Here is a 25123-nt window from a genome sequence, read left to right on the forward strand (position 1 = left end):
TTTTCTACATTATTATTGAATTATACCTCTCCAATTATCCAAAAATTGATGTTGTGATGTTACATTTTTCTACATTATTATAACATTTCTTAGTGACAATGAAGATGAACATGGTTGGATTCTCTTTCAATATTTATCTCATTTAAATATCAACCGTTTTCATAGAAACAACAAATAGTTTATAATTTAGTCACACAAAAAAAATACGAAGATATACATTATTGACTTAATTACATTATAATTTTTGAGAAGACTGAAGGTTATGCAAAAAGTTAGGTTATGAGATTGAAATATATAATAACCATTATCATTATCATATTTCATTCAATTTTAGTGTGTCGTCTATGCGTTGCACTATTGCATTGGCTGGCACACCCCACCAAAAAAATAAATACATTTCATTCAATTTTGATGGTCCGTACTCATTCTCTATACATATAGGTATATATATTGGTTGGAGGAAGTGATAAGTACAACACTTTTATATTATTATTATTATTATTATTATTATAATTTTCATTTTATAATACTTATTGTTACAATTTATACAAATAATTTTTCAACATTATAATATAAAATACCACATAACACCTGTGCATCGCACGGGTGTGGGACTAGTAATTTATATCATAATATATACTACCTCCGTATTATTTTAATAATATATCAATGTAAATACTAGCATATAAGATCTTGTTCAATTTATTTTGATGAGTATCTTTAAAATATTAAATTTTTATAATTTTTACTAATAAACAATTAAATATATTAACGATCAAAATTGTGCATTGACGTACATGCAACCAATTAAGCATGTTATTGTAGAAATGGAATGTAATTGAAATTTTTGATATTAGGATAGTAGTTTGTGATCGTGAAATGGATATAATTTTAATTTTTTGAGTTTAAAATTTCAATGATTAAATTAACATTTTAATATTGTTAAGGATCTTGATCCCCTTAAGCATATGGTCAGGGGTTCGATTTCTGGCTCATTCATATGGAGAAACTTCGGTTGGAAGGAGGGAACTCACCTTGTGTGCCCCACAGGTTCCTTGATGGAGATTAGTCATCATTAATGACGGTGGAATCTTCGTAAAAAAAAATAACATTTTAATATCAATGTATAGCTCACATAAGTTCCTTTTTCGTCCATTAACCGGTCATACCGATCATTTCCATTAATTTTTGGCCAAAACGTTAACTTAAACAAAAAAAAATGAAGAAAAATATCTTCATCTTCCCCGCTCTCTTACCCAGAACAAACAACAACCTAATTCCATTGTCATGATCATCAATCAACACGCATAAAAATTAAAAATGAAAAAAATAAATGGTTTGAATCCACAATTAGATATCCAAAAATTTTGGGCAGAGACCATTGTGACTAATGATATCATAATTAACGAACCAAAATAAAACTTTTTTTTAAGGACTCGATGTGAAATAAAAAAAAAAACTTTTTAGGCCTTAATTTTATTTAATAAAATTGTGTTAGAGTGCTCCTTTCAGTAGGTTTATGAGCCCTCAGCCCTTTCACCCTAAATAGCTTTTTTTTTTGGCAATGATGAAGTTTTATGTGACTCATAATCCTTGAACATGTTGTAAGACAACATTAGAAAATCACTGATGTCGAAATAAAATGTAATTTTTCATGAGTGATCCAATAAACACGTTACATATTTTAGCCTCATAAAACGACATGTGGTGATTTTATCTCAAACATTAAACAAGTGGAGCTTACCGTTATAATATTCTAATCTTTTTTTTTTCTACGATAAATAGAAATTTATTGAGTACGTCTAACCAAAAGATTAACTGAAAAGTCTTCAAAAAAAAAAAAAAAAAAAAACTGAAAAAGTAAAGCATCAAACCAAAACAACAAATCAAAACAAACACCAAAAAGGATTCTCATATTTTAAAAAACGAAGCGAGCAACTCCTAAACGAAAAGAAACACCTAAGCTTGTAGATAAAAAGAAAGAAAAGAAAAAGTGTCTATATTCACGCCTAAAATAAAAGAACACCTATGGAAGTTTTTTTTTTTTTTTTTGAAACAACACCTATGGAAGTTAAAGAGTTGAGATCCTCTCCATTTCTTATGTTTTCCATTTCTTCCATTACCAAAGTTTTTAAATATTTTGGGGTGTATAAATGACATTTGGACCCACTTGATGTCACATTTTTGCATTTATATTCCCAAAACTATATAATAATGGAGGAAATGGAAAGAATTGGAAATGGAGAGGATCCTAACTCGAAGTTAAAATACTATAACAACAAGAAAAAATCAATTTGTGTAAAAAAATAAGCAAGAAAAAATCAATTAAAACTAGGCTAAATTGCAGTTTTGGCCCCCCACGTTTCATAATTGTGCGATTTTGGCCCCCACGTTTCATAAATGTGCGATTTTGGCCCCCCACATTTTATAATTGTGCGATTTTGGCCCCCTACATTTCAAATGTGCGATTTTGGCCCCCCACGTTTGCCCCCTTTTGCCTTTGTTGGTCCCCGTTGACTATTTTGACCAAAATTTGCTGACATGGAATTTTGTTTACACGTGTCTTAATTGTATTGGTCAACCAAAATTTATTATTATTTTTTTAAAAAAAAAATCAAGGAAAGGGTTTAATTTAATTTTTTTGACAAATTATAAAAAACAACAATAAAAAGCGTTAATTTAGCAACCAACAATAAAAAGCGTTAATTTAACAATAATAAATTTTGGTTGGCCAATACAATTAAGACACGTGTAAAAAAAAATCATGTCAGCAAATTTTTGTCAAAATAGTCAACGGGGACCAAGAAATGCAAAAGGGGGCAAACATGGGGGGCCAAAATCGCACATTTGAAACATGGGGGGCCAAAATCGCACAATTATGAAACGTGGGGGGCCAAAATCACACATTTGAAACGTGAGGGGCCAAAATCACACAATTATGAAACGTGGAGGGCCAAAACTGCAATTTAGCCTTAAAACTACTAGAGTGGATCTTTTCCTTTTTTGCCGAAGTTTTGTTATGTTTTGAATTGCTTTAAAATGAAGACAATAGACTATGTTTTAAACTGAGATATATCATTAGCCTATGTTTTAAAATGAAGATATAATATGAAGAAAATGTACAAAAATTCGTTAATTTGGTGTTACTATTTCAAAATGAAATTTAAAAAGGAATAATGGAGTATGCAGAAGTATAGCATAAATTTTACTCCTATACTTTTAGGATTTTTTTCTTTGTCTATAATGAAAGGTTAAAAGAGAAATAAAAAATATAATAAAATTATAATGAAAATGTAGTTAACTTTAATGATCATAAAAAAAATTATATGTAATATTTACTAAATTTAGCTGATATCCACTCGGTGAACCTAAGAGATAAACACATATTAACGTATCTTAGAGACAACTTACAAAATTTCCAATTTTATTATTATTTTCTTTCAACATGAAAGTGTTAAGATCTATTTAAAGTGATCGATCAAAGAATTTTCAATATAATTAGAAAAAATATGCCACAAAATCATAAGCTTGTTTATATTTTGATAATCTTTCTTTCTTTATCTCTTGGTGTAATCGGTGTTCAAACAAATCTTTTTATAAAATGCAAAAAAAATGCTGATTGTCCAAAATATAAATGTGCATCAAACAAAGTGAAGTGCATTATTTTTACTTGTATGTGCATGGGCCTGGATAGCATACAGTAGTAGGAACACACTATTTCCTTTTGTCTTTTAAAGACTAATTTTCCTGTAAAAATGAACGGTTAGTTAATGATGAAATTATTTAGCAAATTTGAATTATATTTTTGGAGGTGCTACAAAGGATTGATATATGAGCCATCAATTTGTTCATTTTTAATTATTATATCAGTGTAACAATTGTCCGTTTTGAATTAAATTTTTGTGTGTATATTTTTTATGGCTATTTGTGTAGTTGTCTTATTTAGATGTTGGATCTCTAGTTTTCTTTACTTCTAGTATATGTACTCTAATTTTATTTTATTTTTATATATAAATATTATATTTGTCATTAAAAATATAAAATATCCATTTTGAATTATTGTGAGAGACCTATTCTCTTTAGAAATTATACCATCATAAAAATATAAATTTTTCTTATAATGGTGGGGATTAAATTGTCGTAATGTTAATGACTATTATGAATCTTCGATCTTTGTATTTTATTTATCTGTATTTTATTGATTTATATATAAAGAAGGTTAAAAAGTTAACGGAAATAGTGGACATATATAGGAGTATTTTTGGAAGACTAAGCAAAGGAGCCCATTAAACAATCTTGCGGTTAACTCAACTCTATAAAACTGATTTGTACCCGTGGTGCCTCCGCCCCTGCTTATAAATTCATGTTGAGTAATCTCAATCCATTGTAAGAGTTTTAACAAATTTTATACTGAATTATGTGCTATTTGATGAAATATAATTAGTTTGTGCCGCTATACAAAATCAGGGTCATTTCATACATAAGTCAATAACACTCTTTTTCTCTCTTTAGATTAATATTCTTATGTTGAGAAAGTTTTCTGAATTTTTCAAAGGAAATAGGGCCAAAGGGGGCCTAAGTCAATAACACACACTACAACATTTTGAAGATTAGGCAGCGGTCAAAAACCATGTAAAGCCAAAAAAACGTACCTATATCCTATGGCAACGGTTTAGCAACGGTTTTCGTAGCGCACTCTATATGGCCGTGCCCTTTGCTATAGGCAGCGGTTTTTGAGTTTTCGCCCACAGTAATACATAACCGCTGCTTAAATCTTTAAAAGGCAGCGGTTTGTTGTGATCCAGTTGCAACAGTTTTTATACATTAAGGGACAGTTTTGGATTGTTGCTTACTTTTTGTTTAGCAACGGTTTCACATATAAGTCTAGGCAACAGTTTATTCTTGTTGCTTATCTTTACCGGGAACGGATTTTTAACATACTATTGTGGCAACAGTTATAGTAATAGCAATGGTTATTGACTCGTTGTTAGTTCTGCATTTAATTTTACACAACGGTTATTTCGTGTTGCTTATCTGTTAGCAACACTTTTTTTTTCAATAATTATTTTTGGTTACTTTTAAATAATTTTTTTTATAATAACAATTCTTTTTTATTTTGAAAAAACAATAAATAAATAGCATAATTGATGTAAAATAAAATAAATAAAAACTCAATTTTAAAAGCCTAAAGAAAATAGATAACATTGTTGCATCATTTAATATTCCAAGTTTGGAATATTAAAATAGATAACTTGTTCAAAAATATTCCAAGTTTGGATATCCAAAATATACAAAATTAAAATAACACATGATATGAGACCAAAAAAATAAAATAACACGTGATAGTTTGTTTTAAAAATAACCAAAAAGTATTAGTTTTTACATAAACTTGATTCATAACTCATCATCTTTATCAACTTCAAGCTCACCTTCCTCAAATGTTGGAAGAATGTCCTGCATTTATATAAAAAAAAATGATAAGTCCTTGCAAATTCTTCCTCAATAGTGTGTGTTAATGCATAATTATGTTTTTGAAAAGCCAAGAAAATTTTATTAAAATAGGCATGAGACATGACTTAAATAAGTCTAATACAACAGAGCTACCCTGGTTATTCACAAGTTACCTACTAAATCTACACAACTCCAACATACTAAGCTATTCTCCCAATACCCATAGTATGTTGGAAAGAATCTTCAAAGCGAGGTACTTTCCCCATTCCTCTCTTATTGATTATAAACTTGGTAATAATCCTAGTTTTGTGTGGCGAAGCATTTGGAAGTCTAGGCAAGTTTTGCATGATGGATGTAGATGGCAAATAGGTGATGGTAGCAACATTAGAATTATGAATGAACCGTGGTTAAGGGTAGACAATGAACATTGGGTTAGAGCTCCTCAAAAGCAAGAAGTGTACAATTTAACTGTCCAACAACTTATGCTACCTAACATAAAACAATGGGACAGTCGAAAAATTAATTCTTTATTTTCTGAGGATGTTGCTAAATCTATTCTTGCTGTCCCGTTGTTAGAAGTAGTGAAAGATGATAAGTTAATTTGGGAAGGGTAAAGAGATGGGGTGTACTCGGTTAGATCGGGATACCGGAAATTAATAAAGAGGAGGGGGGTAGAACAAAGGCCAATAGATAGAGAAAATTGGATGGAAGATACAAGCCCCACCAAAAGCCGCTTTGGAGAATTTGTAAGGAATGTCTACCGATGCGAACGCGCTTGAGAAGTCGTTATGTTCAAAGTCCGGTGGAATGTCCCTTATGTCAAAATGATAATGAGGATGATTGGCACTTATTATTTGATTGTGAACCTACTTTGGAAGATTGGAATACTATGGGAATGTATCAAAAAATACATTCACGAAAGCAACAGTTTCATAATGCTAGAGATTTGATTTTTGATATTTGCAGGAATGAAAGTATACAAACAGCAGGCAAGATGGCAGTTTTGATTTGGTCTTTGTGGCAAAATCAAAACAACTATGTGTGGAATGAAAGCAAATTAAGTGCACAACAAGTAGCTAGGAATGCAAGCGGCACAACTGTGGCATGATTGGGCTATGATACAAGGCATCCTTGAGGACGAACAACTGCTGCAACACCAGCAATCAGCAGCCGAACCAGCAGTCCATTGGCAGCAACCACCTCCGGGATTCATGAAATGTAATGTTGACGCAAGCTTTTATGACACGGCTGAAGCAACCGGATGGGGATGGTGTTTACGTGACTACCGTGGACGATTTATACTTGCCGGAACTAATCTCATGCATACCAAGCTCAAGACTTTGGAGGGTGAAGCCATGGGAAATAAAGAAGCAATAGAAGAAATGATGCAAAGAGGTTTATCCTATGTTATCTTTGAAAGTGACTCAAAAGTAGTAGTTGATGCTATTCATTCTAGGCAAGATGGATTATCCGAGTTTAGTATTTTAATTTCTCATATTAAGAATTTACTTATGTCGAATAACAACTTTGAGGTCAAGTTTGTAAAGCGACAAGCGAATAGAGTTGCTCACTCCTTAGCAAGGGCGGCCTATTCTATGTTCAGTCGCCGTCTTTTTTAGTCGATTCCTCGTTGTATTGAAAACTATTTGATTAATGAAATGAATTGAGTTTCCTTTTGTCAAAAAAAAAAAATAGATAAAACATACCTTAAAATATTGATGGCTGGTGAATTTATATGGAAGTTATGTGCTTCATTGGTATAGAAGTACAATACTTCATTTTTGTTTGTCTCACAAAAAGTTGAGTGTCTATCTCCACTCAAAAGTCTTGAGCATCTTATCTTATATAACAAACTAATGATACGATTTTGGTAACCATAGTAGTTTGAGTCTTTGGAGGTTTGTATTTTTCTTGTCAAGAGAACGCTTTTGTTAAGGTAACAAAGTTAATTCAAAATGACCAATATATTTTGTTACCATAGATCACTTTTTTTCTAACTTTCTCAACCTATGGGAACATTTTTGATCTACTGTGAAGAGATCATTTTCATCTTGTTTACGTAGTGAATAGATTTCGATCTTTTCTTAATCAAAGAAATTTGTAGTTGCTCCCTTTAGTTGCTCCCTTGACCCCTTGGTTATTGATTAATATATAAAGATAACATAGATCAAAATTAATAGAAAAAATAGAACAAAATTATTTTAAACCTTAGACACCATTGATGAGATGCATACGTTTTGCGCTGTTTTTTTTTTTTTTTGCTGTTTTTTTATATGATTATAATTGTTTGTAAATTATTGACATTGTCGGTCACCAAGTATATTGTTGAAGGTGGTTGTACCCTTTACCGATATATTTTTAATGAGAAATGTTATCTAGACACATTTTTTTAGACAAAAATACAATATTTAGGAGTAATTATTGTTGGGGAATTAATCCCAAAACAAAGAACCCAAAAGAATGAAAGATGAATGAAGAATGAAGAATAAAATTTGAGAGAAAAGATGAATTGAATAAGCAAAAATTGAATAAAAAAAAAATAAAATCTTATTCTTCCACAAAGGGCCTAGATTGTTTATATACAATAGGTCGTTACTTCAAATGCAAGTAACTGCATAACTACCTAAGACAAACAAAAAATTAACTGAATTACAACTGTACAAACAATTAACTAACAGAGTGCATTGTATGGTAGAGACATCCCAACTAGGTTGGCACCCCTCAAATCCATCAAATGTCATTTGTAGTACTCTATATATAAAACAATCTTGGGTGACTATGCCAAAACCCAAGGATACGAAGCGGCTACTGCCTCGTTAAAAACCTTACCAGAAAAACCTAAAAGGATAAAATCATGGTGAAGGAGAAAAGAGTGCAGTGCAATATATTCATTTCTTTTATCTGCTTCTAATAGCTTGACTTGATGACGACTGAAGCCAAACTTTAAGTGCTCCTGGTCTAACGTCCTCAAATTGATACCTGTATAATAACAAATAAATAAAGTAATGAAAATCAAAGTATTAATTATAATGTTCTCACTAATACATTATTATATATTAATTTTAATTTTGTACCAAAATATATTAATTTTAATTACTTACTTCTTTTGGTTAAGGAAACTTCTAATAATTGTTGGGAGTACCGGTTTCCCGCGACTGTGTTTGCCAACTCCTATAAAAATTCAAAAAGTAAAATGTTTAAATGACTGATAACATATTAATTTCTTATTTTTTGCAAAAAAAATAAAATATATATATATAAAATAATCCCCCTTTGTTCTTAAAGATTAATTAGCACTCATTCAACAAAAAATTCTCTCACAAAATAAACTCAGTTTCAAAATCTACTATAGATTGTTTCTTTTCAAAATAAACTCCTAATTAATATCACTAATTGTCTTGAAATATTGAAAATTAAGATTAACTATACAAAGAGTATGTTAGCTAGATTAACATACAAAAAGAGTAAAATATGCGATAAGTATTTACCTGTTATAACTTCCAATGAGTTTAACTTTCTGGAAATAGTGATGTCGATTTTATCCAATTCAAGTTCATTTAATCTACTTTGAAGAGCTTGAACAGCTTCTGATCCATGGAGACCATGCAAATCTACCCTCCAGATTTTGTTTTTGCGATTATTGAATTTAAAAATTTCTTCAGCTGCCTTCTGGTTTTGTTCTTGAGCAACACGAAGATTCTCTCTTCCAGCTAGAGAATGTTGTTGTGCTGACAGATGATCATGTGTTTGATAAGCTTCTGCTGCAGCCTTAAAGTGCTGTGTTGCTAGGCTACAAAATAAAAACACAAAACAATATTATTATTATTATTATTATTATTATTATTATTATTATTATTATTATTATTATTATTTAAACATCAAAGGTTACCACTAAAATCATGCAAAAAAGAGATATTTTAGGAATTCGAACTAAGGACATTGCACTCAAAACATTATAGGTTACCACTAATCGATTGTTACATATTTGATATTCTATAAATATTTAAAATATATAATTATTATTATTATAAGGCCTAAACATTTTGAGCCCTCAAATGACCTTAAAAGTTTGAAGAGTCCAATTCCACCACACACCGGACACGTGGGTGTGGACCGGCCCTGTTCAACTATTGACATCTCATCAAATGAATACTTAATTTTCAAATTTTCATTTTCTGTTTTCAATAAAATACACGTATAAGAATATATGCATACAGTATATTTAAAGAAATGCTATCAAAAATAGATATCAGTGGTGCAAGGAGCAATAACATATTTGAAAAGGGTGAAAACAACTTTGTAGCATTTTCACCATTTCCAACTATTTGTAAATCATATCTTTGATTATTCTTTGATTAGAAAACATGTTTTTACTGACCAAACTTATTGAGGGCTAAAAGCCCTCAGTAATGCATTTGTGCAATATTGAAGGTCCCAGGCCGTCATAATGTAGTCTTGGAGAACGGAATTTAATTAAAAATGAACTATTAAGAATTACTGACGGTCCTGAGCCGTCAGTAAAGCAATTGGTATTGCAGACGGTCCCAGGCCGTCAGTATGTTGCTAGCCGTTAACCATTTCTGACGGTCCTGGGCCGTCAGTAAAGCATGTTAATTATGACGGTCCCAGGCCGTCAGTATGTACATAACCGTTGGGCAATTTTGACGGTCCTGGGCCGTCTGTAATTGGTCAATTTTGAATTTTAAACTTTAACGGTCAATAAAACTACTCCTATATATTACTACTCCTTCACTTCATTTTTTCATTTCCATTCTCTCTCTAAATTTTCTCTAACTTCTCTCTTAAATTTTCTCTAATTTCATACTTTCAACTTTTTTTTTTTGACGAAATACTTTCAACTTAATCTCCAATTTCTCTAATTTTCTCTCTTAAGTGGTAAGTGTTTGTGTTTTACTTTTACGAATTTAAAATTTTTGTTTTGTTATTTAAATGTATATGTTCTAATATTTGTTGTTTACCATTATTAATAGCAAGTCTTATTCTCGTGAGGAGCGGAGTTCGTGGGCTAGGTGCGCGCCAAGTAAGAATCTACTCGGCACCCAAGTAAGTAACGTAATTTTAATCTATATAGTGATAGTTTTTTTTTATCATATACTTAGTAATATTTATATTTATAAACAGTATATTTATATTATTTTTTAAAAAAACGAAATTTTTTTAAAAAAAATTTATAAAAGAAATTTTTTAACAGTTTGTGTATTTTAAAAAAAGTGATGTAATTTTCATATTTCCATCTAAAAAGTGGTAAGTGTTTGTGTTTTACTTTTAAAGTTAAAATTTTTACTTTGTTATTTAAATGTATGTGTTCTAATATTTTTGTTTATTTCGAAAACAGAATTATTTTTTTTAAATAAGTATTTTTTTTTTCAAAAAAACAGTATATTTATATTATTTTTTAAAAAAACGAAATTTTTTTTAAAAAAATTTATAAAAGAAATTTTTTAACAGTTTGTGTATTTTTAAAAAAGTGATGTAATTTTCATATCTCCATCTAAACAGTGGTTAGTGTTTGTGTTTTACTTTTAAAGTTAAAATTTTTACTTTGTTATTTAAATGTATATGTTCTAATAATTTGTTATTTACAATTTTTATTAGCAAATTCTCGTGGTCATCGGAGGTCGTGGGTTAGGAGCGGAGTTTGTGGTTAGGAGCGCGCGCCAAGTAAGACTCTACCCGGCACCCAAGTAAGTAATATATGTAATTTTAATTTATAATATTTAGTGATAGTTTTATTTTTACCGTACACTTAGAAATAGTTACTAGCATTTTATTATTACTATGTATTTAAAAAAAGAAAAACAATTATATTTTAAAAAATTATAATATATATGTTAAAAAGTCGGTAGTTTTGTCAACTAAAAAACTTAGTATTTTTTAGATTTAATAAACCATAAACTTTAAAAATAAAATGTTAAAAGTTTATATGTTATTGTTGAGTAGACATATATATATGTCCAAAATACTTTTGAAAAATAAAGTAATAAATTTAATACATATATCGATCTAATTATATATTAATTAAACTACACAGATATGGATTTTAGCAATCGTAATTGGATGTACGATAGACATAATCCTGGAAAGAGGGGCCGGGTTAAAGAGGAATTTAAAATAGGGGTCGAAATGTTTATCAATACAGTAAAATATAATGACATTGTGATACGTGAAGGGGGAATTAGATGTCCGTGTGTACTTTGTCGATGTACAAGAATACAGAGCGAAGATGAAATTAGGTCTCATTTATATAAAAAGGGATTCCAACCTAATTATTGGGTTTGGTCAAGTCATGGCGAAGGATGTTCCACGACTGTTCCCGTGAATCAAAATTGTGCTTCAAGCAGTGTTTTTCAGCCCGTTGTTGTTCCCCAATATTATCATCAGCATTATGATCCGTTTAATGAGATGGACAATATGATAACTAATGCCCTTGGGTTTAATACGCCGATTTATGTGCCAAATGATGTCGACGACCCTGCTGATGATGAATATGACGCTGATGTTAACGTCGAGAGACCAAATGAGGAAGCCCAGCGATTTTTTGATCTTTTGAAAGAGACAAATACACCGTTGTGTGAAGGCTCTCGAGACTCAAAGTTAACGGTGTGTATTAGACTTTTGGGTATCAAGTCTGAATGTCTTGTTTCAGAATACACAATGGACTTGATAACAAAACTGATGTTGGATATAACAATAGACCATCCTCTTGATTTGCCAAAAAATTATTACGAAGCAAGACAATTGGTTGCAAAGTTAGGACTCGGAGCGAAGAGAATTGACTGTTGTGTTAACGGGTGTATGTTGTACTATAGCAACGAATTTGGTGTAGATGACGGTGCATTACTTGAATGTAAATTTTGTCAAGAACCAAGATATCGTGTAACAAGAAATTCACGGTCAGTCAGAAGGAAGCCAATCCCAAGAAAGGCGATGTTCTATTTACACATAATACCAAGGTTGCAAAGGTTGTATGCATCGATGCAAACAGCCAGTAAAATGACATGGCATCGTGAAAACTATGAAAGGAGAAAAATGTCAGGTGAGTTGCGACATCCTTCTGATGGAATGGCTTGGAAGCATTTTGATCAAGTTTATCCTGAATTTGCTTCGGAGCCACGGAATGTCCGACTTGGGTTATGCTCAGATGGATTTACACCATATACTCAAGTATCAGCCACTCCATATTCATGTTGGCCTGTTCTGGTTACCCCGTACAATCTTCCTCCTGATATGTGCATGTCAAAACCTTACATGTTTTTAGCCGCTGTAATACCAGGCCCATCTAGTCCAACTGTTGGTATTGATATCTATTTACAACCTTTGATTGATGATTTGAAGAGATTGTGGAACGGTGTTGCGACGTATGATATCAACCAAAAACGAAATTTCAATATGAGAGGAGCTTTGATGTGGACCATTAATGATTTTCCTGCATATGGGATGTTGTCTGGATGGGGGACACATGGTAAACTAGGATGTCCTATTTGCATGATGGACACCAAAGCGTTTTGGTTAGAAAACGGTGGGAAGGCTACTTGGTTTGACTGTCATCGTCGGTTCTTGCCTACTGATCATCCGTTTAGAAGAAATAAAAATGCTTTTGTTCATGGTGACACCGAGACTCGTGATCCACCAGATTATTTGACATCCCGACAAGTCTGGAACAAAGTGAAAGATATTCCAAAGGTTGAGGTTGTAGGTGGTGTTGCATCTAAACCGCGTGGTTATGAACAAACACACAACTGGACAAAAAGAAGTATCTTTTGGGATCTGCCGTATTGGAAAGACAACCTTTTACGTCACAACCTTGATGTTATGCATATTGAGAAAAATGTGTTTGAAAATATTTTTAACACTGTCATGAATGTCAAAGGAAAAACGAAAGATAATGACAACGCGAGGAGAGACATAGGGTTGTATTGCAAACGTAACGAACTGTTGTTGGTGGAGACATCTAACGGCAAACTTCTTAAACCTCGTGCAAACTATACTTTATCTCCTGAAGAAGCAAAATCTGTTTGTCGATGGGTAAAAGAAGTGAAGATGCCGGACGGTTATTCGTCGAATTTGGCGAGATGCGCTGATGTTGACCATGGAAGGATGCGTGGGATGAAAAGTCATGATTGTCATGTTTTTTTCCAGACTTTACTTCCGATTGCATTTAGTTCTTTACCCCAACATGTATTGAATCCGCTTATTGAAATCAGTCAATTTTTCAAGAATTTGTGTTCGACAACGCTAAGAGAGGCTGATCTCATCAAGATGGAAAATGACATTCCACTGATCTTGTGTAAGTTGGAGAGAATATTTCCTCCTGCCTTGTTTGATTCTATGGAGCATGTTGTGGTGCATCTTGCATACGAGGCTAGGCTTGGTGGGCCGGTTCAATATAGATGGATGTACCCGTTCGAAAGGTTCATGGGTTATGCAAAACGTGCCGTGAAAAACAAAGCTAGGGTCGAAGGCTCAATTTGTGCAACATACTTACACCGCGAAACAATTTACTTTTGTTCGCATTACTTCAAAGACACGTTGTCATCAAGCCATATTCGCAATGAAACTGAAACATCTCGGCCTGTGAGAATTCACCCATTAAACATGTCAATATTCAGCTTGCCTGGTCGTAATGGTGGTGGTGAGAAAGTGTTGTATCCTGGTGACAAAGTTCTCTATTCGGCGCATGTTCACTTGCTGATTAATTGCAATGAAGTCGAGCCATATTTACAGTGAGTATTTTTAATTAGTTAATAAATAATTATTTATTCCAATTAAGTTCGCTTATAACTAACGATATTTAATAACTTAGGATGTTTTTAACACAACATACTTCTGCTCAAATCAATTCGCAATTTCCAGCATGGTTCAAAGAATACATGTACCAACAAACACCCGCAACTCGTGTCATACAACACTTGAGAAACTTATCTGATGGCCCAAAGTCAACCGTTAAACAATGGCACACCTACTTTGTCAATGGTTACAGATTTGAGACACACAGTTGGAGTGAAGGAAAAACAACAGTAAACAGTGGAGTGTGTATGAAAGGTGTGACTGAAAATGGTGAAGGAGATTTTTACGGTGTCATTGAGAACATATTTGAAATCGAATACAATTACCTTGATTACAAGAAAACAGTCGTGTTGTTTTACTGTAAATGGTTTGATCCTTCAAATAGAGGTACCAGATATGATTCAAAGACTAATACCGTGGACATAAAAATGAACAAACATTATCCATTGTATGATCCGTTTGCTATGGCTCATAACGTCAGACAAGTTCACTATGTCCCTTATCCATCGACTACAAGGGATAAGCGAGGTTGGTGTGCCGCAATAACATCAAAACCAAGGGGTCTGATTGAAAAAAATGAGATAGATGAACGTGAAGATGAACCATATCAGGAAGATGAGATGTCCAATGTTGATGATGTCATTGCAGTTGAAACTTTTAATCAACTTTGTGTACAAGAAGAAGCCGAAGAAGTACCTTCTGATGGTGATGTTGATGAAGAGGACGTCGAAGCTAATGGTGATGATGAAGGCAGTGATGATGAAGATGTATCAGATTGGGATGACAATTAATTTTATAATATAGTTATCCGCGTTGTAATAATATTAATCGTTGTACTTGAATATTTGTTTTTGGTTGCATTTGTTTATCGTTTAATGATGATGAATTATAAAACAATATATGTCATGTATTTCTTAATTAATTATATATATATTTGTCATGTATTTCTTAATTATATATATATTTGTCATGTATTTCTTAATTATATATATATTTGTCATGTATTTCTTAATTATATATATATTTGTCATGTATTTCTTAATTATATATATATTTGTCATGTATTTCTTAATTATATAAATATATTTATCATATTTTTTTTTATTATAGATGAATCCAGATGAAGAAAATTTTGATGATGACAATGTCGATGATGACATTGATGATATTCCACCAGCACCGGGTGTCGGACGCGGACGCGGACGCGCTCCACGTAGACGTGCTTTACCCCGCCGCGTTGTTCGGAATCGATGGTTGGAGGGTATGCCCAAGTCTCGAACCGTAGACGGTGTGGAAGAGGAGTACGACTCCTACGACGACGATGATGACCACGAGGACGAGGAAATAGCCGATATTGCACTTTTAGCTCCTCAAAATGAATTGTTGATTGACCGGCATGGTAGACCCATCATCATGCCATATACCGCCACAGAGTAAGTTAATTATTATTAAGAATTTGTGTTTAATAAATTAATTGGATATATATGATAATTATTCTTAACTAATATATATATATTGTGCAGTTTGCAACCCCAAAATCCGGCGAATAAGGCAATCAATAATGCATTGAAATCCAAATTCCAGGCTCCATATCTCAACTGGACGGAGGTCAGGGCAGATGAGCGTGGATATCAACAATTTTGGAATGGCTTCAGGGTACGTTTTTATTTATAATTACTTTTTTATCCAATCAATTTTGTTACTAAACATATATTTACTAATTTATTAACAATTTTTCTTTATTTTTCGTAGTCGCAAGTAACTTGGTTGAATCACCACACAGCGGCTATTGAGCGTATATTCAACAAAAAAGCCACCAAGCGTCTGTCGACCTTACTTTTTGAAGCGCGGAAAAAGATTAAAAAGGATCCTTCAAAACCACCACTTTGGCTCGCTGGCAATTCATACCCTATGCTCTGCCGCAGATGGGAAGAGGAAGAGTATATTGCAAAGTGTATAAAGAACAAAGCCAACAGAAATACTGATGAAGCCAATCGTGCGTGCGTACACTCTGGAGGGTCTAAATCTGCCGGAACGCTTCGTCTTGAGTTCATCCAACAATTTGGTCGTCCACCCACCTTTATGGAGATGAATGACATGATGCACCGGTATGCAGATTCCGGTGAGTGGACGGGGGCAAGGGCGCAAGAAGTGTCGGTAAGTATTTAATTATATATATTATTTATTATTTATTTCGTATAACATTATTTTTTAAACATTATATAATTATATCTAAACATTATAATTAATTAATTATAATTTTTTTTTAATTTATTGTAGAGGTTGACGCAAATTTGGGTTGAAGAATATAATGCAAGCCAACTACGACTACCACCTCATAGGCGAGATAATGAGGATGTTCGTCGAAACAAGATGTCGTTGGCTTTTGTTAAGAATGCTGGTGGTGCGACTCGAGGTCGCAAATTCGCTGCTGGGTGTACATCTTCTCTATATGCAAGTGACCCAACTGGTTTGAGAGATGTCACTTACACATCTTCATCTTCATCGAGTACAGGACGCTCTCGTCCAACTCAAAGAGAGGAAACCGATGATGAGTATGAAGCGCGAATGAGGGCCACGTATAGAGAAGAATTCCGCGATGAGTTCGAAGCATCATTTGATGACCGGGTGGACGTACGGGTCCAACATATATTGCAGGAATTCTTTTCACAGCAGAGGGCGCCGGCGCCGGCGGGGGGAGGGGTTGGATCATCATCTCAGGCTTCGGCACGACAAAATCAAAATGCCGGTGAACAAGAATATCGACCGGATTTGAGTAGCATGGTTAATTTGAATCAGCTGCCGGAGTACCGAGAGGGTGATCCAGTACTGAGTATGAGCATAGAGGATATGAGTCAGATGCTTAATGACCCAGTTCATTTACAATTTTTTGATCCTACTGGGCAAACAAGTGGAAGCAGTAGTGACGGAAGCGGTAGAAATAATCAACAAACTGCTTTCACCGAATACCAGAGATCATTAAATCCACAACAAGACTTCATAATCCCACATCCAAATCAACCCCAAGGCAACTTCTTCCCAAATCAAGCCCCAATTAACTTCGTTCATAGGCCTGTGGCACGACCTCCTTTGCGAACGTCACTCCCCGGAGTCATAATACACGAGGAAGGTAGAGGTAGAGGCCGAGGCCGAGGAAGGTCGCGTCAGCCAACAGACACTGGCAAGGGGAAGCGACCACTATATCAGCCGCCTGACCAACGTTGATGTGTAATTTTAATAATCTGTTGTTGATTATTATTTGTTTAATTGTTTTCTTTTTGTAATGACAATATTATCATTATATTTAATTATGCTTATGTTAAGTATTTTTATTATGCTTTTTATTAAATTTTAATTTTAATATTTTTTTAATTATTTATTATGCAGTATATTTTTTGTTTTAAAAAATTAATATTAATTTTTTTAAAAAAAAATTAATAATTTAATTATTTAAAAATCAAATACTGATTTTTAAATAATTAAATTATTAATTTTTTTTTTAATCGTTCACCATTACTGACGGCTCTAGGCCGTCACAATGCGCGAAAAGAACAAAGCATACTGACGGCTCCAGGCCGTCACAAATGCGTGGCCTTTTGAATTGACCGGTGTGTATTATTGACGGCTCCAGGCCGTCAGTAACGTTATTGACGGTCCTGGGCCGTCAGTAACCATTACTGGCGAGCTAATTACAGAGGGCCCAAGGCCGTCAGTAATGCATGCATTTTAGACGAAATTTGTGCATTACTGAGGGCCTTTGGCCCTCAGTAAATGCATGTTTTCTTGTAGTGAATTATTTGTACACTAGTATATATGTGTATCTTAGTATTAAAAAAAAACGACAATATTATAGGAGAAATAGATTTTATTAATGAACTATATCAAAATATATATATATATATTTTTTTTATTTATTTTTTTTTTCGCCTGTGCAACTATTTTTTTTTTTTTGGATAGTGTGCAACTATTTTTTTTTTAAGGAAGTGTGCAAGTGCAACTATATATTTATATTTTATTGGCATTACTATACATAATTAGTTAGGTAAAAGACATTTATTACGTGTCTCATAAATGTAACTTAAATAGTAGCTACCAGAGACATTATTAGAGTGGTCGGGGTTTGAACCCCGGATTTCATACTTCTCCACATTTAAATATGTGAGAATTTAACTACTAGGTTACTTAACAAAAAAAAAAGACATTTATTGCGTAAAAAAAAAAGGTAAAAAACACATTTATTTAAAAGATAAATCTCTTATATTGGAACTCAAACTAAAGTGTCTAACCTAATAATTGGTGCGTTTGATTCGTAAAACAGCAAGAACGGGACAGAACAGTACAGGACAGAACAAGATAATACAGGACAGGACAAAACTGTACTGGAGAGATATATGACGATAATATTTTTATATTCGAAATTAAAATGGGTATTTTCGTATTTTTTATAGTTACAAAAAGTTGTCCTGTGGTTCAGTGAGCGACAAAAAATCTTGTTTTTGTCCTGTCCATTGCTACCTAATTTGTCCAGTCCCATAACCAATTTCAAATCAAACAGGGTACAACAAAAGTTGTCCTGTCAAGTCCCCTGATTTTTAGCAGATCAAACGCACCCATAAATTAATTAAATTAAGATAACAATAACACAAATATATTACTTCAATATCAAATCAGATTAAAGAAGGAAAGGATTCATGGACACATGTAATAACTCTTTCATATTGTTTTTGATAAAGTTTTTTAGCTAGCTTACCTTTGCATCTCGAACGCTTCTTTTCTAAACATGAGGTATGTTTTTTCTGATTTTGATACTTTCATTTTTTCTTTAGAGGTGACATTTTGTCGACCGATGTTTCTAATTGAATTCTCTCCCATGTTATCTTTTCTTTAAATTACTTATCTTTTGATAATTTAAAGTTATATTTTATCTATTATATACTTATATAAATTCCAAAAGTTTAGGAAATATTGTTAAAACCATAAAAGATTTAATATATATTTGAAAAACTAAAGATTTTTTTTACATAACATTTTGTGATGTTTTTTGGATATGATATGATTATAATTGTTTGTAAATTATTGACATTGTCGGTCACTAAGTATAGTATTGTTGAAGGTGGTTGTAACCTTTACCGATATATTTTTTATAGTGACGGAAATTGTCAATCACTAAATATCAATTAATTTACATTATAAAAAAAATATCGTGGCTGCCAACCATAATTTAATAACTTCTACAACTTACTCCATTTGTGTATATAATCGTTTTGAAAAGTGCACTTGTTGTTTATTAAAATAGTGTCAAAAAATGCACCTATTTAGTAAAAAAAAAAAAAAACTTGTCATGTTATTTTTATGTACAGTTTGAACCCGTTTTTTTAGGTGTAAAAACTCTTTTAATCATAAAGTTAGAAATAATAACTTTAAAACTAAAATTAAAGTTGTTTGGTAATCTTACTTTTTTATTAAAAAAAGGTTAAAACTTTTATTTTATTTTATTATAATAAGGTTAAAATATATGTTTGATAATATATTATAATTTTTCTAAAAATATAGAAGGTGTCTTTTTTCTTATTAGAGTTTTTAAAAATTGTTATTTGACCTAGCTTCTTACTTCGAGGAAAAATAAGAGAAAAAAAGTTAGGTCAAACAGTTATTAGTCATTCTATAGAGCTTGTGATATTGGGAAATGGATCCTCGACACCAAGTTTATCTGCCGCTATCTCTGCTGCAAGAGGTAGACCGTTAGATGAGATTTACGGTGCTGACTTTTGCTGTGTAACTTAGGGTCCGTTTGATTTGCAAAATATAAATACTGGACATAATAGTACAAGACAGAACAACACAGGACAAACGTTTAAGGTATTGAACAAATTTTGTGTTGTACGATATTTCGTGGATAAAATGTTATTTTGGTATCTTAGGCAAATTGTGCAGAGCATAAAAAGTTGTCATGTGGTTCTGTGGGGACAATAATTTCAGTTTTGTCCCGTCCCTTGTCGTTCAGTTTGTCCAGCACCTGGAACAGTTTTAAAATCAAACACAGTACAACAAAAGTTGTCTTGTCCAGTTCTTATTTTTTAGCATATCAAACGCACTCTTGGTATTTTCTGAAATCACTTTGGCATCATATGCATTCTATCTAGTAAATGAGATTTTTTTAGATAGTTACCTGTGATTAAAAAAATTACATTTCATCACTCTCACTAAAACATAAACAGGTAAAAAATCTAGTTTTGATTGCCAATGTTGGCTAAACTAACGTAGAGTTTTTGTGTTTGTTGTTGGATAATCAAGTATTGCTAAGTTAGAGATCAAACTTGAATATTTTGATTGAAAATTTAATTTTGGAACAAATTTATAATTGAGAATTTCATTTTTAATTTAAAAGTTGCAAATTTTAATTAAAGAGATTAGGTTTGTTATTTGTGCCTAACATTGACATGTTGGGTTTGTGCTTAAGTTAGACTTTCTCTATTTTTAATGTAAATTTTAATAAAATGTCTTATTATTATTAATATTACAAAATAAATTTCTTACTAAAAATTGTAAAAGTACATCTCGTAGAAATTATAAATGTACCGTTTAAATCGTATCCATTTTTTTTTTACACAAAATCTTATGCATTCTTATTTGAAGAAAAACTTGGACATTTCTTCTTCTTTCTTTTCTTTTAAAATTTGAAGACTTTTTTGTTATTTTTTACTTCTCCATATTTATAATAAATGAATTTAACCATTAGACTATTGTACTAAAAAATAAGTTACATCTCATTAAAAAAAATGGTAAATATCATGGTAATTAAAACCGGACTGAACTGGTCGCTTCAAAAAGGAAAAACCTTAGACGACCTTTTCCTTCTTCTTTCTTGAAAAAAGCTATGAACTTTTTCATTCTTAACTTTTCCTTGTCTTAAAATAATTAATTTAAAAGGTCAAATACATATCATAATGGATTTTTTAATTCTATGTATTTGTATTTCTCTATAATGGATTTTTAAGTTACGCGAAACCCTTCTCCTCGTATTGAACCACTGCCACCCTTACCCTTGTCTCTCCAATTTCTGTCACCGGCAGCCTTTCCCTCACCACCTCATCTTATGTCACGCCGCCTTCCTTAACCTGTTTGCCTTCACTCGTGCTTCTCACGATGTAGCACCGGATTCAGGTGGTGCGAAGCCTCCAATGGCCGCTCCACCCTTTCCCTTGTCAAGGATCACTGAGTTGTCGACGCTGGACCTCCACGACTGGTTCTACAAAGTGGTTGCTCTGCAATTCTATTTCTTCACCGCGAGAGGTTGTGGCTCGTCTCTCTTGGTAGTTCAATCAGCTTACGTACATCCCATCTCCCATTTATTTGGATTTGGATACTCTCAATCAGCTTTTCCCTCAATCTCTCTCAACCATAAATATTGGCTCTTTGATTGATCTAAAGGCAAGATTATAAAAGAGGATTGATTAAATTAACCACACTATAACAAAATAGTTCATACGACAAAATGAAAAAAATGCAGAGGTGAAGCAATTAGATGAAGAAAAAAAAATCCAAAAATTTTATTTTTTTCTCTTAAACAGAAAATCACAAAAAAGTGGAAATGGATCCTCGACAGCAAGTTTATCTGCCGTTATCTCTACTACAAGAGGTAGACTGTTAGATGAGATTTACGTTGAGGACTCCCTATTCCAATTCGTTCATTAGTGCACCCTTACATAGTTTTTTTTTCATTACATTCACAGTCACTTTTATTGTGCAACTTAGTATTTTCTGAAATCACTTTGGCATCATATGCATTCTATCTAGTAAATGAGATTTTTTTAGATAGTTACGTGATAAAAAAAATTACGTTTGATCGCTCTCACTAAAAGATAAACAGGTACAGAATTTAATTTTGATTGTCATTTTTTTTTTTTGACTAATTGATTGTCTGTGTTGGCTAAACTAATGTAGTGTTTTTGTGTCTGTTGTTGGATAATCAAGTATTGCTAAGTTAGAGATCAAACTTGAATATTTTGATTGAAAATTTAATTTTGGAACAAATTTATAATTGAGAATTTCATTTTTAATTTAAAAATTTAAAAGTTGTAAGTTTTAATTAAAGAGATTATAGTGTAAACACACTAATATATAATGACATTTAAATATTTTTAAAATATAGAATACGTCGAGCTGGCCGAAAATGTATGGATGTTGTTAGAGCTATATTCACACATCTTTTATTTTGTAAACTAACGATACTTCTCTTAAAAAAATGGTTTCAACAACTTTTGGAGAGGTTTTTTTTTTTAAACGGCAAAGCTATATTATATATATTAAGGTTGAAATAAGTACAAGAGATATTATAGCCACAGTTGTAGGATAAGTATAGGTCATACTCATCACACTAAACTAAACAAAACTATAACGGAAAACAAACAAAAATCATCTAATTAACTAATCCAAAGGATTAACACACCATTCATAAAATAAGCAAGGTGAGTTATAGACTTTTAGCTAATTAGCTAACAACCATTTCCAAGACACAAGTTGGATTCTACCAAAAATGTCAACATATTTAGCTCTTTAGCAGAAAATATCCTCTCATTTCAAGATCGTCAAACTTCTCAAACCACTGCATGCCAAACTAGAAGCACACCAGACCTTGCTTCCCCTTTCGACATGCCACTAAGAATCTATCCAACAAGGAGGAGATAGTAGCCGGGACCACCGAAATAATACCAAACCAACGATGAACCAAAGTTCAAACTTTCCAAGTCAAGGGACAAGAAACGAAGAGATGATTTTCCGATTCAATTTCTCCGGAACAACATGAGCACAAGGCGACCACACCACTCCCTATAATTCCTCTATGCAATAAATTAGATCTTGTTGGTAGCCGACTAAGGTAAGGAGCGCAATTGCCAAGAAAAACAAGAACTTTTGATGGAACCCAACTACCCCAAACTTGAGGGACAACCCGATACACTTCCAAATCAAAAGAAGTAGACAAAGAGAATTTTGTATATTTAAATAATTCGTACTAACCATATAAACTCCACCGTTTGTATAGCACCGTGAATCCTTATCACGCATGGAGGGGCATTTAGAACGACTTTGTGGGCTAGGATGTACAATACTTCATTTAGAACGACCGGTGAATTCATATGGAAGTTATGTGCTTCATCGGTATAGAAGTACAATACTTCATTTTTGTTTGTCTCACAAGAAGTTGAGTCTATCTCCACCCAAAAGTCTTGAGCATCTTATCTTATACTACCTCCGTTTCAAATTACTTCAGGTTTTAGAAAATTTTATTTTTTTCAAATTACTTGTCATTTTGATAATTTAAGATTATATTTTATCTATTATACACTTATGTAAATTTCAAATATTTAGAGTTGTTGTTGAAACCGTAAAAGATTTAATATATATTTAAAAAACTAAATTTTTTTTGTACATAACATTTTTTTTTGTACATGATATATTAAATTTATTGGAAAGAAAAAGTGTGTGCAAAAGAAAAATATTGGTGAAAAAATAAGGGTATAATAGAAAAATAAGGTGCAAAAATACACTAAGTAATTTGAAACGGATGGATTTTTTTTTGGTACATGAGCTAATCAACACAAGAAAACAGAGAACAAAAAGAAAAATAAGAGAACACTACAAACGAGGGACGGGGTTCCTCAAAGAATCATTGTTGAGAATGGCTATCAAGTCCTTTGGAAGAGAGTTCGATTGTTTCCATTTGATGTCATTATTAGAGCCCCACTTTGCAAGAAAGTCAGCGCTTGCATTTCCTTCTCTAAGAGTGTGACAAAGTCTAACTTCCCAATCAAAGTTCAATAAGTCCATGATATTAGCAATCAAAGATGCATAACAGTGGTACCTGTTCAAAGGTTTGGTAATAAGATCAATGACAACCTTGGAATCAGAATAACAAGTCACAAGAGTGCAGCTTGTTCCCTTTGCAAGACACAAGTTAATTCAAAATGACCAATTTTGTTACAATAAGATCACTTTTTTTGTAACTTTCTCAACCTTATGGGAACATTTTTGATCTACTGTGAAGAGATCATTTTCATCTTGTTTACGTAGTGAATAGATTCCGATCATTTTTTAATCAGAGAAATTTGTAGTTGCTCCCTTGACCCCCCTTGGTTATTGATTAATATATAAAGAAAACATAGATCAAAATTAAAAGAAAAAATAGAACAAAATTATTTTAAACCTTAGACACCATTGATAAGATGCATACGTTTTGTGATGTTTTTTGATATGATATGATTATAATTGTTTGTAAATTATTGACATTGTCGGTCACTCAGTATAGTATTGTTGAAGGTGGTTTTAACCTTTACCGATATATTTTTAAAAAATTGTTATTTGACCTAACTTCTTACTTCGAGGAAAAATAAGAGAAAAAAAAGTTAGGTCAAATAGTTATTAGTCATTCTATAGAGCTTGTGAAATTGGGAAATGGATCATCGGCACAAGTTTATCTGCCGCTATCTCTGCTGCAAGAGGTAGACCGTTAGATGAGATTTATGGTGTTGACTCCCTATTCCAATTCGTTCATTAGTGCACCCTTACATAACGATCACTTTTGCTGTGTAACTTAGGGTCCGTTTGATTTGCAAAATATAAATACTTGACATAATAGTACAAGACAGAACAGCACAGGACTAACGTTTAAGGTATTGAACAAATTTTGTGTTGTACGATATTTCGTGGATAAAATGTTATTTTGGTATCTTAGGAAAATTGTGCGGAGCACAAAAAGTTGTCACGTGGTTCTGTGGGGACAAGAATTTCAGTTTTGTCCCGTCCCTTGTCGCCCAGTTTGTCCAGCATCTGAAACAGTTTTAAAATCAAACACAGTATAACAAAA

The 25123-nt window shown here is 32.4% G+C and overlaps 3 protein-coding genes across 4 annotated transcripts; 2 read left to right on the top strand and 1 right to left on the bottom strand.

The window, feature by feature from the left end:
• Positions 1 to 3429: 3429 nt before the first annotated feature.
• On the top strand, positions 3430 to 7114 carry LOC123916490. 2 transcript variants are annotated; one of them, XM_045967959.1, is made up of 2 exons: positions 3430 to 4386; positions 6418 to 7114. In XM_045967959.1, exon 2 carries the CDS (start codon positions 6534 to 6536, stop codon positions 7068 to 7070), a length of 537 nt encoding a protein of 178 aa, XP_045823915.1. In that variant the 5' UTR covers positions 3430 to 4386; positions 6418 to 6533; the 3' UTR covers positions 7071 to 7114. The 2 variants fall into 2 exon arrangements, with proteins under 2 accessions (XP_045823915.1, XP_045823916.1); XM_045967960.1 differs by lacking the exon at positions 3430 to 4386 and adding an exon at positions 5146 to 5704.
• A 1234-nt stretch (positions 7115 to 8348) lies between these two features.
• LOC123915237 (smr domain-containing protein C11H11.03c-like) lies at positions 8349 to 9725 on the bottom strand. The gene is made up of 4 exons (XM_045966378.1): positions 9667 to 9725; positions 8940 to 9241; positions 8553 to 8622; positions 8349 to 8430 (listed from the first exon to the last, which is right to left on the bottom strand). The coding sequence occupies exons 1-4, from the start codon at positions 9723 to 9725 to the stop codon at positions 8349 to 8351; spliced, it is 513 nt and encodes a 170-aa protein (XP_045822334.1).
• A 1403-nt stretch (positions 9726 to 11128) lies between these two features.
• Positions 11129 to 17584, top strand: LOC123918356. The gene is made up of 3 exons (XM_045970380.1): positions 11129 to 11156; positions 16185 to 16416; positions 16540 to 17584. The coding sequence occupies exons 2-3, from the start codon at positions 16342 to 16344 to the stop codon at positions 17482 to 17484; spliced, it is 1020 nt and encodes a 339-aa protein (XP_045826336.1). The 5' UTR covers positions 11129 to 11156; positions 16185 to 16341; the 3' UTR covers positions 17485 to 17584.
• The last annotated feature ends 7539 nt before the right edge of the window (positions 17585 to 25123 follow it).

This window comes from Trifolium pratense, linkage group LG3 (assembly GCF_020283565.1).
Source record: "Trifolium pratense cultivar HEN17-A07 linkage group LG3, ARS_RC_1.1, whole genome shotgun sequence".
Lineage (NCBI taxonomy): Eukaryota > Viridiplantae > Streptophyta > Magnoliopsida > Fabales > Fabaceae > Trifolium > Trifolium pratense.